The following is a 12,482-nucleotide window of genomic DNA, read 5'->3' on the forward strand; positions in this document are numbered from 1 at the left end:
CCCCGCCCCGGGGCGCCTGCGCCCCCCGCGGTCACGGGGGGTGAGCGAGCCAGTCACCGGCCGCGCGCGGGGCGGCCTGACGTCACTTCTGGCTCTGTGGCGTCGTTCCGGTTGTGCTGTGGGCGCAGTGAGGCAGCGGGGCCGGTCGGTCGGAGCGGGCGAGGAGCGGCCACCCAGGTGTGCGGGGCGGGCGGGGGCGGCCGCGGGACGGGGGCTCGCCGAGGGGCGGCGGCGGGTCTGGGCGGAGGCGGGTCCGGGCGGAGGCAGAAACGGGGAATGGGTGCGGCCCACAGCGAGCGAGGGCCCGCGGCCCGGCCCAGGCCCGAGGTGGGCGCTGGCCGCTCTCCTGCTCCCCTCAGAGCAGCCTGGGCCGGGAGGGTGTCTGTGCAGCGCCCTTACTGCTGCCTTTGCAGTTAACACGCCGGAACGATGATTTGTTTTTAACACTCTGTTGTCGCTAATTCCTGTTCCTAATCTGATGCTTAAAATTGTCCAGTTTGAAATTGTACCAGTTTCAAAAAAATCACAAAGTTGTAACTCTTAAGTTCCTGCAAAGTGTATCATTCTAGTAGAAGAGTTCATTGGCAGAAACACGGTATGCCTCTAAGCACTTCCACTTACAAAAGCAGTGGGAGCGGTTATGGGAGTGGAATACTTAAAAAAACATTTCATAATGGAGGTTCAAGGCAAGCTGACTTTTTCTAGCAGCAGGATTGTTCTTTCACTTTTTTATGGTTAATACTAGCTGTCCAATGCAGTGCGTGCTCGTTTCTCATGTATGTTTAAAGTTATCTTCATGTACAATGCTGTTAAATTATATTGGACACTGTATATGTAAGCTATGAATGTTTGTTTGAAAAAATATATTGGTAGTTGGCATATTTTGTGATATCAGAGGTTGCATGTAGTTATAATTAAGGAACACATAACTGTAAGGACTTGAGGGTCGGATTATGTGTAATATATTTACTCTTTGTGAAAGTGAGCTAGTAGTTTTAATACTACGTATAGAATATGTAGGCTGGTGTCTGCTCATGCTGTTGATTTGCCCTTGAGTTGCGTCAGTGTTCTCTGGTCAAAACGGCACAATATGATCTGAACTTGTGTTCTGGGCTGTGACCTTGACTGAATGCCACATTCATGAAGCTATAAATTTTTCAAATGATAGCTTAAAACGTCTTTAAAACTTTTTTCAGAATATACATTATATTGTTTACTCATTTGGGTTTATACTTAGCTGAAATTTATGTCAATTTGGAGCATCTTTTTGAATGTCTGTTTGGAAGGCAGAGTAGTCATGCAGCGTTATGTCTAAAAATGGAAGTTAGTTGCCAAATTAACTCGAAACATAAACACATAAAGTTTTTTGATGTAATTTGTACGTACAAAAAATGGTGTGTTCTCCTGTTTTCTGGTAAGTTGTAAGACATAAGTGATGGAAACGAGAGACAAATATAGATAGAACAGAGGTAAACTGTATATTTAAGAAGGTTCTGGGTCATGTTACAGTACTCTAGTGATAATACTATTTTTATTACAGGCTGTAGTGTAGTTGAGAATGAGTACTGTAAATGTACTTTATGCGAAAACCACGTAACAAAATATTAAAACATGTTTTCTCATTCAATTGCAGGAACACAGCGTATTAGATTATCGAAGCAACCATGCTGGCTGCAAGGCTAGTGTGCCTGAGGGCATTACCATGCCAGACTATCCGCCCCACCATTGCTCAGGCTTCCCCAGCTTTGAGGAACTCCAATATACAAGCATACAGGCTGTGGCAGCCTAATCAGGTAATGTAATTCTCTTTCTAACAGTTCTAGCTGCTGATATTTTAAAGGGTTTAAGTGTTTTGCTAAAAGAATCACTTTGCACGGAGTACCTGTTTTGAATTATCACAAGTCTTTTGCTTGTTTGAGTTACCTGCTCTAGTTTACTGAAGAGTGTTAATTTGATCAGAAAAACAGGGCTTTTAAGAGCAATTGAAATAATATATTCTGTTCCAATGAGTGTTTCTCCATTGAAATTAACTGAGAAAAGAACTTAGGGGAGGTAGATAATGATGGACAAGCCTTACTGTGTAAGGCAGGAGGAGCAGAAATTCTTGTCTGACCTGCTCTTAGCACCTTGTTTCTGAGTAAGTACGTTAAATACAATACTGAAGTAAAAACTTTGATTTCAAAAACGTTAATCCTAATACGTGTTTAGACCTGTGGCCCAGGTTAGAGCAGTTTTTGAATTATGTCAGGACTACTATGGGTCTTACCAGTAATTTTAAAAATTGGACTGTCGTTATCTTAAGACACTGTCTATTTATTTTTATTGAGAAATGTTTCATTTTTGCTTTCTGCTAAGGTAGCTCACAACTGTTGGGAGGCATTGATTTTTTATTATCATCTTGGTGAAAGTGACAGTGGTGGCAACTTCAGCTCTTCGATGTTTTCCTCTTAAGCATAGAAAACTGTTTTAAGCATCCTAAGTTAGGCTTGTGTGTGTTTTTCTCTTTATTTTTTCTTGGGTTTTTTTTAGTGTGGTTTTATTTCTGTGGTGAGTGCTACATAGTTACAGTGTCGGGCTAGATTTTGTTAGATGAGAAACACGACAAAGCTTAAATGCTATGGTAAACTTCCTGAATTTTACTGCCCTAATGGCCAATGATAGCAACTTGTAGATTTGGGGTTTTAGCTTTAAAACAAGCTTAAGGCTTTGAGCCCTTGCTTGTATAATAATTTAAAACTTCCTTGAAAAAATGGTAAAGAAACTTCAAAAATGCTTTCTGAACTTAAAAGCAACATTATTCTATATTGCTCCTGCAGCTTACTGAGGGTTCGAGCTGTATGCTAGATTTATTTGCAGCATGTCAGTCTTAAAAACATTACTGTTACAGGCCTTCATTCAAGGTTTGTTCTCTAAATCAAGGCTAGAGTTGAAAGCAAGGAATTTGTGCTGCTTTTCCAGATTCAGTGTCTGTAAAGTGTATGTGTTGTGCAAGAATTTTTTTTTTACATAAAAACGTTTGCATAAAGGGTGTTTTACATAGAAAACAAAATAATTTTACAAAATAAAAACATGTATGTTTGTACATTAAAAAAAAAAAGCCTTATGGCCCCGTTTAGTACAGTGGGACTAGGGCAGAAGAAATGCAAACTGAAAACTTCAGTTTCTGAAATGCACTGCATTGGGTCTGTACTTCTAGAATGTGTGAGTGTTACTCACAAAGCCTCCTGAACTTTAATGTTTGGTTGTTTTCCTTGATCGCAGTTGCTGCATGTCTTTGGGAGGTAAGCACAGATATGTCACGGATAAGAGACTATGTAGCAATTTTAAATGTAGCACATAAATTGATAAGAAATGTCTTCTATTTTATTTCATTGAATCTTTTTTATGTTATCTGAATCTTATCTGAAATTCTTATCTGAATTTTATGTTATATGAATCTGACAGTGTTATGCCACCAGAGTAATTCTGAATCTGACAGTGTTATGCCACCAGAGTAAGGACCGGTGTAAGGCGTGGAAAAATTGGCCAGGAAATTAAAGAAGCAGCATTTGAACCATCTGCAGAAACAGCACTTAAAGGTAGAGTAGCTCTGCTTTACTGAGAATCTTTGAAGCTTAACTTAAAACTCCTCGAAGGAATTGATTTCCTTTGAACCATTGAAGAGACTGAGAATATTGTTTCCTCTGTAGGTTTGCTTAGTGATCTCCCTCAAACCACTGGAAACAGTTTGTCTGCAAAAAAAAAAAAGTGTTACAGTTACGTGAGGTATTGGTTTACTATGCTTGCTAGTACATCTAGCGTGGATTTTAATTTCAGTGGGTTACAAAAGGGTTTTTTAGAGAGCAGTGTTCAGCAGAACAGATTGTAAATGTCCCATAATAGCATTGAATCGACAAATAGAACATACGTAGGTTGACTAGATAATGTTGTGGCTATAGTGCATTAGCGAAAAGTGTAGACTTAAAGTTGCACAACTCAATATTTGGTCTCAACTGATCTTACTTCAGTTACAACAATATTTTATGATTGATATATTTGAGTAGTAATTTAGTACATGGCACACGGACAGTGCATCTAAAAATCGGACAGTAGAAACTGAGGAAATCGGGTGGTGTTGCCCATGAGATTTGGAAGTCCTTCTTTAAACTGATTTGGATCTCTACCAAGGAGCTCTTGAAGGAGCAAACATTAAGGGCAGATGAATGAAAGAAAATGACCCAACGTCCAGTTTGTCTCCTGTTTTATAGTAAATTGGATAGTTAAATGGTATACTAAAGAGTGATAAATGGTATACTAGCAGGTGAACTCCTGTTGGAGAACCTGTTAATTGGTTTTGTGTTGGAATTCCTGTTACTGTAATGAAGGTCAGTAAACCTGGCGTGTTACTAGCTGGTATCTTATTTCTTACTCTGTTTTAGGAAACTATATTGTGTTGGTAAGCTGAATCGAGAGTTTTTCACATGTAACTTATTGAGAATTGGCAACACAGTGAATTTAAGTGGAACTTTAGGAAACCTAACATGGATCAGCTATTGTAGATACAACAAAACTCATGTACAGATGTTATTAACTATCCAAGAAAAAATATTGAGAGTGTGAATTTTGGCTTTTTTATACAGCTGATCGCCTGGGGAGATTTGTTGTTGCTGGTGGGGCTGCTGTTGGCCTGGGGGCCCTTTGTTACTATGGATTGGGCATGTCCAGTGAGATTGGAGCTATTGAAAAAGCTGCGTAAGTAAGATAATAATACTGGTAACTGCTTACTGTTTTAAGTAAAGAGTATGTTGAGCGACTGTCCCTCCTGTTTCTGTCTGTCTCTTCATCAGTTGGTATCACGCAGCGTACACACAGCTTACGATTTTTTAAGCTCTGAATACCTCTGTGCAGAATTTTAGTCTCACAGCACCTCTGTGCAGGATTTTAAAGCCTCTAACTGAAAGCAAAATTTAAATTACCCAAGCTTAAATGCAGACTGACTTAAGTGAGTTCCTTTGTTTTGCTAAATTTGAAATTTATGATGTGTATATAAAAACGTCTTAGGAGTTGTGCCACCAATAATTTATGAAGGGTAATTCTGTAAAACATTGTTAAGACGTCGTCATCTGGTGTTCTTGTGAGATCGTTCATTAAACTTTAATACAGCATGTTGGAAATAGAGTCTCCTTTGAACACGCTACTTACCTCAGTGTAAGACCTGTTCTGATTGATACGTTTTGCTTAAAACTGTGGTGTATTGTTTTTGGGGCAACAAAAACCTGAATGTGATGGCAAAATCATATAGTTACTTAGAATTGCAGATGGTTCATGATAAACATGGGCTTAGGAGAAATGAGTGCTGGAGACTTTTTGCTTTACTTGCTCTGCATTTATATATTGAATATTTTCAGTATTTTCTATTGAAATCTTGCTAGTTATATCTATGAGAAGCTTTTTATTGATGCAGCTGTCTGTAATTTTTTTCTCCACAAGCCTTGAAGTAATGCGTCAAAAGAGTAAAATGGGAGAAAACATGTGCAGCATGTTTAAGTTTAGTGTTAGCAGGGAAGGCTTCCTGCCTGTAGCATGACTAAATCCTAGTGCAGAAACTCTCATTCACATCTAGCTCTGTTACTATTGTTAGAGCTCTCAAAAGGACGTACATGTCTTGTGATGTCAGATAACCCTGTGCACTGTGACTCAGCAGTTTGGGAGCTGCTCAGGAAGCTACTCAGTGCCCGGGACAGATTCTGTAGACATTTTTCCTTAAACCAGCTTATTATATATACACTATTCTCTGTTTTTCCATAGTTAAAAAGCATTTGTTATTCTGTTTCTGATGTATGCTTCCTCCTTAGAATTGAACTGTCATTAGCATTATTTGTGATTTGCAGTGTTTCTAGAGTTAATGTTATGTTAGACCAGAAAGATTTAAAAGTTTGACCCCTTATTGTAAGGCAAACATGGCAAAAGTTGCTAGACCACACCATTGTTATGAAACCTCCCTTCTGTCTGTAGCTATGAAGATATTTAAGAGCTTGATTGTGTTATAGTTGGTCTTCACTCTGATACTGGTAATTGCACAGCTGTGTATGATTTTATTTTTCAGTATTTGGCCGCAGTATGTGAAAGACAGAATTCACACTACTTACATGTACTTTGCGGGAAGCATTGGCTTGACAGCACTGTCTGCTGTGGCTGTCAGCAGAACTCCAGCACTCATGAGCCTTATGACAAGAGGCTCCTGGCTGGTAAGATAACGTTATAAAAATAAAAACTTTTACTGGAAAAAGATCTCAAATGTGATGGTTGATATGAAAAATGTGAATGTAAAGTACTTGGTGAAAAGCAAGGCAAAACTTCACTTACACTAGTGTCCTTATCCATAAAGGCTACTTAAGTATCCTAATGACATATTGTGGTTTAAGATTTGGTGATTTTAATTCTATGCTGATATGCACCTCTTTGATAGTTTGTCAAACTACATGAGCAAAAAAAACCCTGTGCTGTCCCTGCTATATACAGGTAAGAGCTATACCTCTTTGATAGTTTGTCAAAGACAAACTACATGAGCAAAAAAAAACCTGTGCTGTCCCTGCTATATACAGGTAAGAACCTGTTATACATAGCTACCTGAAGCTAATAACACTATTTCTGTCACTTTCTAAAAATGGAAACTGAGGTACCTGTGCATTCTTAGTCCTCCCTGGGCTCTTCTGTGTAGCCCTTTGAAAGCTGTCTCTTGTTTGCCAAGGCTGAAACGATACTGGTAGGCTAATCATCCCAGCAAACTGATAACAAAATGTATCTGCTGAGTAGATATTTAGCATGTTCAGTGGAGTGGAGCAACAACAGTTAAATGCCAACACCTACGTAATTTTACAGAGACTAATTTAATAATGCATTCTTGGTGACAAACCAAAGTTGTACATTTCTGATCAGTTTGCTAGCTGCTGGATGACTCTGCTCAGAATCCATCAGTAAGAGGAGGCAATTACATTTAAAAATGATAGATAGTAAAAACATGTGAACTGAGTATTGGCTTTGGGTGGAGAAACGTACAAGGAGAAAGTAAGCTAATATTTCCGGTACCTTAACGAGGATTAGAGTAAGGGGTGTGTTTTTCTTCTCTTACCTTGCACAACATCTTGCCACTAAACTTGAATTCCTAGGAGACTGAGTAAAGGTAAAATGGGAATTACTGCAAGCTAGGATCTGCAAAGATTTGACTCTCACTTTTACAGGAGCAAAATTGATAAATGCTCCAGTTATGATTTAGGTTGCTCTTTTCAGAATTATACTCTTGACTTTTAGAGTATACAGTTAGAGACCGGATGTCCTAATGCTAATGAGCTCTGTAATGCTGTTTTTACAGGCAATAGGTGCAACTTTTGCAGCTATGATTGGTGCTGGAATGTTGGTCAGGTCCATATCCTATGAAGATAGTCCAGCAGCTAAACATTTGGCTTGGATGATGCATTCAGGTATGTGATTTTAGTGTTCTTTGTAAAGACGTTTGTGCTTCAGTGTGGCTGAACAAAACTTTAAGTCAAAAGTTTTGTTAACTTTTTTTTAAGAGGTAAATTTTTATATACTGCTGTAGGACAGCTAAAGCTTTTCAGAGACCAGTGAGAACTCCTGATTGTCAGGAAGATTTCTTAAGTGTCCTTAACACTAATATTTTTCATAAAATCATGCTCAAGTTAAACGAGATGTGTATGTGCCACGTTGGATAGAACTAGTAGCTTTCCTAGCAGCTCTGGTTTTGTGATCTTCTGCTACTATTAATTCCTGTAAGCACCATTGCTTACACCTATTGTTCTTCAGCAGTACAGGATAGGAGAGTATTTGAAAACTTGACTATAAAAATGAGACTTTAGTATTAAACTGCAGCTTCTTGTATACAGGTTCCCATTGGTACATAAGCTGTGAGTACAGATCAGTTTCTTACTAATGACTTCAAGTAACAATGGCTATCCTTTTTCAGAACTGTTTTGCCAGAAATAATTTATGATTCAGGAAAGAAACTGGAATCATATTTGCCTCTTACTTCTACCAAGAAGAAATTGTGTTTATTTTAAGAAAGAAACTGGAATCATATTTGCCTCTTCTACCAAGAAGAAATTGTGTTTATTTTAGTGATTGTTGTTAAGTTAAACAATCTACTGTGATATTAATGGACCTAGGTAGAGGTTTCATACAAGATTCTAGCAAAGTCTTATTTGTCTAACTAATTATTGTAGCAGAACTCTGTCCTGCTTTTCAGTCTTGAGTGCTTCTATGGCTATTCTGTAGTTGATTAGTCCATGCTAAGTATTTCTTAACAGCTCTGTTTTGAATAGATCAGTATGTTGACTTTTGTTAGCCTTTCTTCCAAAGCCCAGCTGCCTGGAATACTTCTCCAGAGCTAGATAAAAATAGGTCATGGAACTTAAGGTTGCAAATTTATTGTGCTCCCTTCTAGATAGGTGCACAATCAAGTGTGTTGGTATTTTGTCTTGGAAGTAGATTAGTTTGAGCCATGTTATCTGACTGGAAAAAAAAATGAAATCATTTTGGCAGGTGGTGTTTCTACCAGAACTGTTCCGAATCTTACAGGTGTTGTTTTGTTTTCCTTTGGCTAGGTGTCATGGGCGCAGTGGTGGCTCCTCTAGCCTTCTTGGGTGGCCCTTTGCTGATCAGAGCTGCCTGGTACACTGCTGGAATCGTCGGAGGGCTCTCAACTGTGGCCATGTGTGCTCCAAGTGAAAAATTTCTGAACATGGGAGGACCACTTGGAATAGGCTTAGGCTTTGTTCTTGCCTCTTCAATTGGTAAAATACTGATTTCATACTGTCAGATAAAGTACGTTATAAACTTAAGTTGCTAAGGTGCAGCTCGCATTTAATTGCAGACTGGTCTGTCCAGTTCATACTTGCCTTAAATAGCCCTTGCAACACTGGAACAGCAGAAAATACTCTTAAATTTGTTCTTGAAAACAAATACAAAGTTACAGTTCTGGCAAGCACTAATCCAACGAACTGATGATAGCGATGGCTTGTATTTTTAGTTATTGCCAGTGACTAAGGAAGACAGTAAAAATTATCTTCGTTCTTGATCTGCTTGTTCTTCTCCCTTATGTGTTACTGTTGTAGTTGTCCTAGGGACAGAAGTACTTTCACATGGAGAAAGTACATGATTCCCTAGGGTGTTCAGAATTACTGGATCAGGTTGTACGTGTTACATCTTCAGGTCATATATGGAAACCTTTGCTATCAGAAATGCACCACAAATTAAGTATGGAATACTCATTGAAAATGTGTGCTACAATAGCTGAAGCTTGACCCAACTCAGAATAGCAGATACACATAGCAGCTTTCTTTAACACTATTGCACCTTCCTTTCCAGGATCCATGTTTTTGCCTCCTACTTCTGCTTTTGGTGCTGGCTTGTATTCAGTAGCTGTTTATGGTGGATTGGTACTCTTTGGCATGTTCCTGCTCTACGATACGCAGCATGTTATCAAGCGTGCAGAATCTATTCCATATTATGGAGTAACAAAATATGACCCAATCAACGCGTAAGTATTCTGTATTAACACAGCTGATGTCAATGTCCGTGTAAGAATTTGCTTCAAGCTGCACTGAAGTATGCTTTCAAAACAGCCAGACCTTTTGTTTACTGTTCAAAAATGTATTGCTGTTAAATGTGAAGAATCACAGGGTTTAAAAATACAGTGCAAAAATAACTAGTGGAGTTAAAACTGAAACCATCTGCCTGAAATGAGAGAAGTGGGATTGAATGTGTGGTGCCACATGCTTCCAGCAGTACTTCCTTAAAAGTATTTTTTTCTAAAGCATTGCTGGGAGAATTTATAGCGACTTTCTGAATATACTTGTCAATATTAGCTGAGATAAAAAATGATAACTCTTTCATAGCCACGTAACATTCACTACTCTTTGCCACTAAGTAAAAAAGCTTCAACAGTGTGATAGATAGGGAAAGAAGGATTCGTTGACCCTCAGTAAAGACCAACTCTGACTAACATGTAACTTGTAAATTTTGTCTGTGTGATCTTAGGTGAATTGTTTACCTCCTTGATTCTGGTTTCTTATTCTTAAAATGGAATAATACATTCTTCAAAATTCTTGCAGATAAACAGATAAAAGTACGTAAGCATAAAAGCAGAGGGTTACTGTATGAGAACAGTGTACTGTCTGTTAAGACTTCTGTAAATAGTTCCTGCTGGCAGAGGTGGTAGAACAAAAATGCAGGACTTTTTGGCATTTCAAGCACTGAGGACAATCGTAGTTGGTTTTTGTTACAGATGCTTCATGAAGGCTTTAAAAATTAAGTATAATGGTGTGAAACATCAAATAATACTATTTCTGTTCAACTAACTTTGATTTCCTGTTTCCTAGGTGCATGGGTATCTACACAGATACACTGAACATCTTCATTCGGGTGGCCACCATGCTTGCAGGTGGTGGAGGTGGCAGGAGAAAGTAAACTGAGACTTCTCTTTGCAGCTGACAGCCTACCTAGTGCACATACTAAATAAAAATTCATGGTTACAAGCAGTTTTGCTGCAAGTCAGAAGCGTAAAGCATTTCAGCATGTTGTTTCAGTGCAATGTGATTCAGACTTAATAGTTTTTCTTCGAACACTTTCCAGCTCTGTGTTTAAAATAGTGTGAACTGCTTCTAATTGTACATTATTTTGGGAAAGTAAATTATTTTTAATATATGAGGATAATAGTCTGTCTGCTTTATAATGGGTTTGACAGCAGTTCAATTCTTACTTTTTTTTTTTTTTTTTCTGCATAATAAAGGAAGTAATTTCTAAACTGGTATCCCATATGCAGATAGGGATACAAGCTACTCTATGAAATGCTGTAGAGATGCATCAGTTTTCAGTTAAGATTGCATAAATTATATTTAAGTGACACTTTAAGAAGAATTGAACGAATAGGGTATGAGATTAAATGCAATAATAAAACGACTGTTACCCTTGCAGAAGTTCCAGAAAGGTTTAAGCAAGTATCAGAAATGCATTGAATTTGACAGGTGAGGTGACCAAAAAGCTCAAAGGAGACAAGATGAGGAAACTATGCAGTCCCAGGTGAACTTCAGTCTCTTTCTGGAGCACACGTGAGAAGTCCTTGTTTTAATGTTGACTGGATATAATAACTAGGTTTTTTTGATACTAGATTTATCAGATTGTTGAATAGCAATAGAAGTGTATCTTTATTCCAGTGAAAATTTCAGTATTGCAGATGAAGCCCCATCCTTTAGAAGAACTCCTAGTGCTCATGTCTTGCAAGCTTGTACAATTGGCACAGAAAGAGGGAATTGTGGATGGCCCACTGTAAACCCAAGTATCATAAATTTACCATACTGTTGTGTTCTTTAGTCTGTTTCTCACTCCTCCTCCAAATCGGTATGTTTAACTTGGTCTAAAAGAAATGTTCCCCATCAGTGAAATTGATTTAACATCAAGAAATTTTTATTTGCCAAACTGAATTGCTCTATGTTGGAATAAAAGGTGAATTCTTGGGCACAAGAAAGTTTTGAGCTAATATCAACAACTCAGACTTTCAGTTTCTGATAAGTAAGCTATGTTTCTGTATTGACAATAAAATTCTAGCCTCACAAGTTGACTACTTTCACTTTCCCTGTGTTAATATTTTAGTACCTCTGCGCTGATTACTTGGTGAAGAGTACTATAAATATTTTTTGGCTACAATTTCCTGTGTAAGAGAGTGCTTATTATTCTGTTTAAAAAAAATAATAATAAAACACAAAGATGGTTTCCAGTTCCACTGGGTAGCATCTTTTTGGGCATGTTCCCCATCTTTTCGGGGATGCTGATCTACACTTGTTTCAAGTAGTTCTGGTAGTGTAACCTGTTGGTTGTTGGCTGTAGCCAGTGTACTGGTTTTACGTCTGTCATATACGGTAGTATTTTTAGTCTCTTCAGTCATAGGGAAGAAACAGTGGATTGTGAAGAAACTTGGTTCAACTCCTTTGTGCCCAAAGACTATACAGCACAGTCTAGTTCCTGGCACTGTTACAGCTGAAGGAAAATCTAGTAATTAAATGGAAGAAATCTGTGGATCATGTCAAGTGTAAGTAGCCTGTTTAGAGGGTTTCGTCTTTTAACGCAATTTTATATGCTTAATTTCTACATACTGTTGCTGGAGCTGAACACAGCAGTGTGCTTGTCCTCAAATTCTGAAATCTACAGGAAGCTGTCTTAAAACAAAATGCTGTTACTTAAAAGGAAAACTCAAGCAAAACTCTTTTTGGCTAGATTCTGAGGACAAAATTGTAGAGGTTGACTATGAACAAAAGAGGGTTCCTGGATTGTTTGAAACAGTAAGGTGTAGAATACAACACCCTACTTTAAGGGAGGCATTTGCATGGGAAGTGAGACCAGCAGGAATGTCCAATAATCTTTTAAGAAAAAACAGGCCAAATAGTGCCTGAAGAAGCATGAGCACTCGGTTGTGCTCAGTCTTCTGAAAA

At 38.3% G+C, this 12,482-nt stretch overlaps 1 protein-coding gene across 2 annotated transcripts in view; it reads left to right on the plus strand.

The window, feature by feature from the left end:
* GHITM (growth hormone inducible transmembrane protein) overlaps positions 1–11,776 on the plus strand; it is a 12,252-nt gene extending 476 nt beyond the window's left edge. Inside the window, exons 1-9 of one of the 2 annotated variants that reach the window (XM_014940465.1) lie at positions 65–177; positions 1,634–1,793; positions 3,479–3,578; positions 4,620–4,731; positions 6,086–6,227; positions 7,352–7,460; positions 8,601–8,789; positions 9,364–9,535; positions 10,377–11,776. In XM_014940465.1, the coding sequence (XP_014795951.1) occupies positions 1,665–1,793; positions 3,479–3,578; positions 4,620–4,731; positions 6,086–6,227; positions 7,352–7,460; positions 8,601–8,789; positions 9,364–9,535; positions 10,377–10,464 (1,041 nt within the window). In that variant the 5' untranslated portion in view covers positions 65–177; positions 1,634–1,664 and the 3' untranslated portion in view covers positions 10,465–11,776. Of the gene's footprint in view, positions 1–64; positions 178–1,633; positions 1,794–3,478; positions 3,579–4,619; positions 4,732–6,085; positions 6,228–7,351; positions 7,461–8,600; positions 8,790–9,363; positions 9,536–10,376 lie in introns of those variants that run through there. The other variant, XM_014940466.1, reaches the window with a different exon arrangement.
* The last annotated feature ends 706 nt before the right edge of the window (positions 11,777–12,482 follow it).

This window comes from Calidris pugnax, unplaced genomic scaffold, assembly GCF_001431845.1.
Source record: "Calidris pugnax isolate Ruff unplaced genomic scaffold, ASM143184v1 scaffold39, whole genome shotgun sequence".
In the NCBI taxonomy this organism is placed as follows: Eukaryota; Metazoa; Chordata; class Aves; order Charadriiformes; family Scolopacidae; genus Calidris; species Calidris pugnax.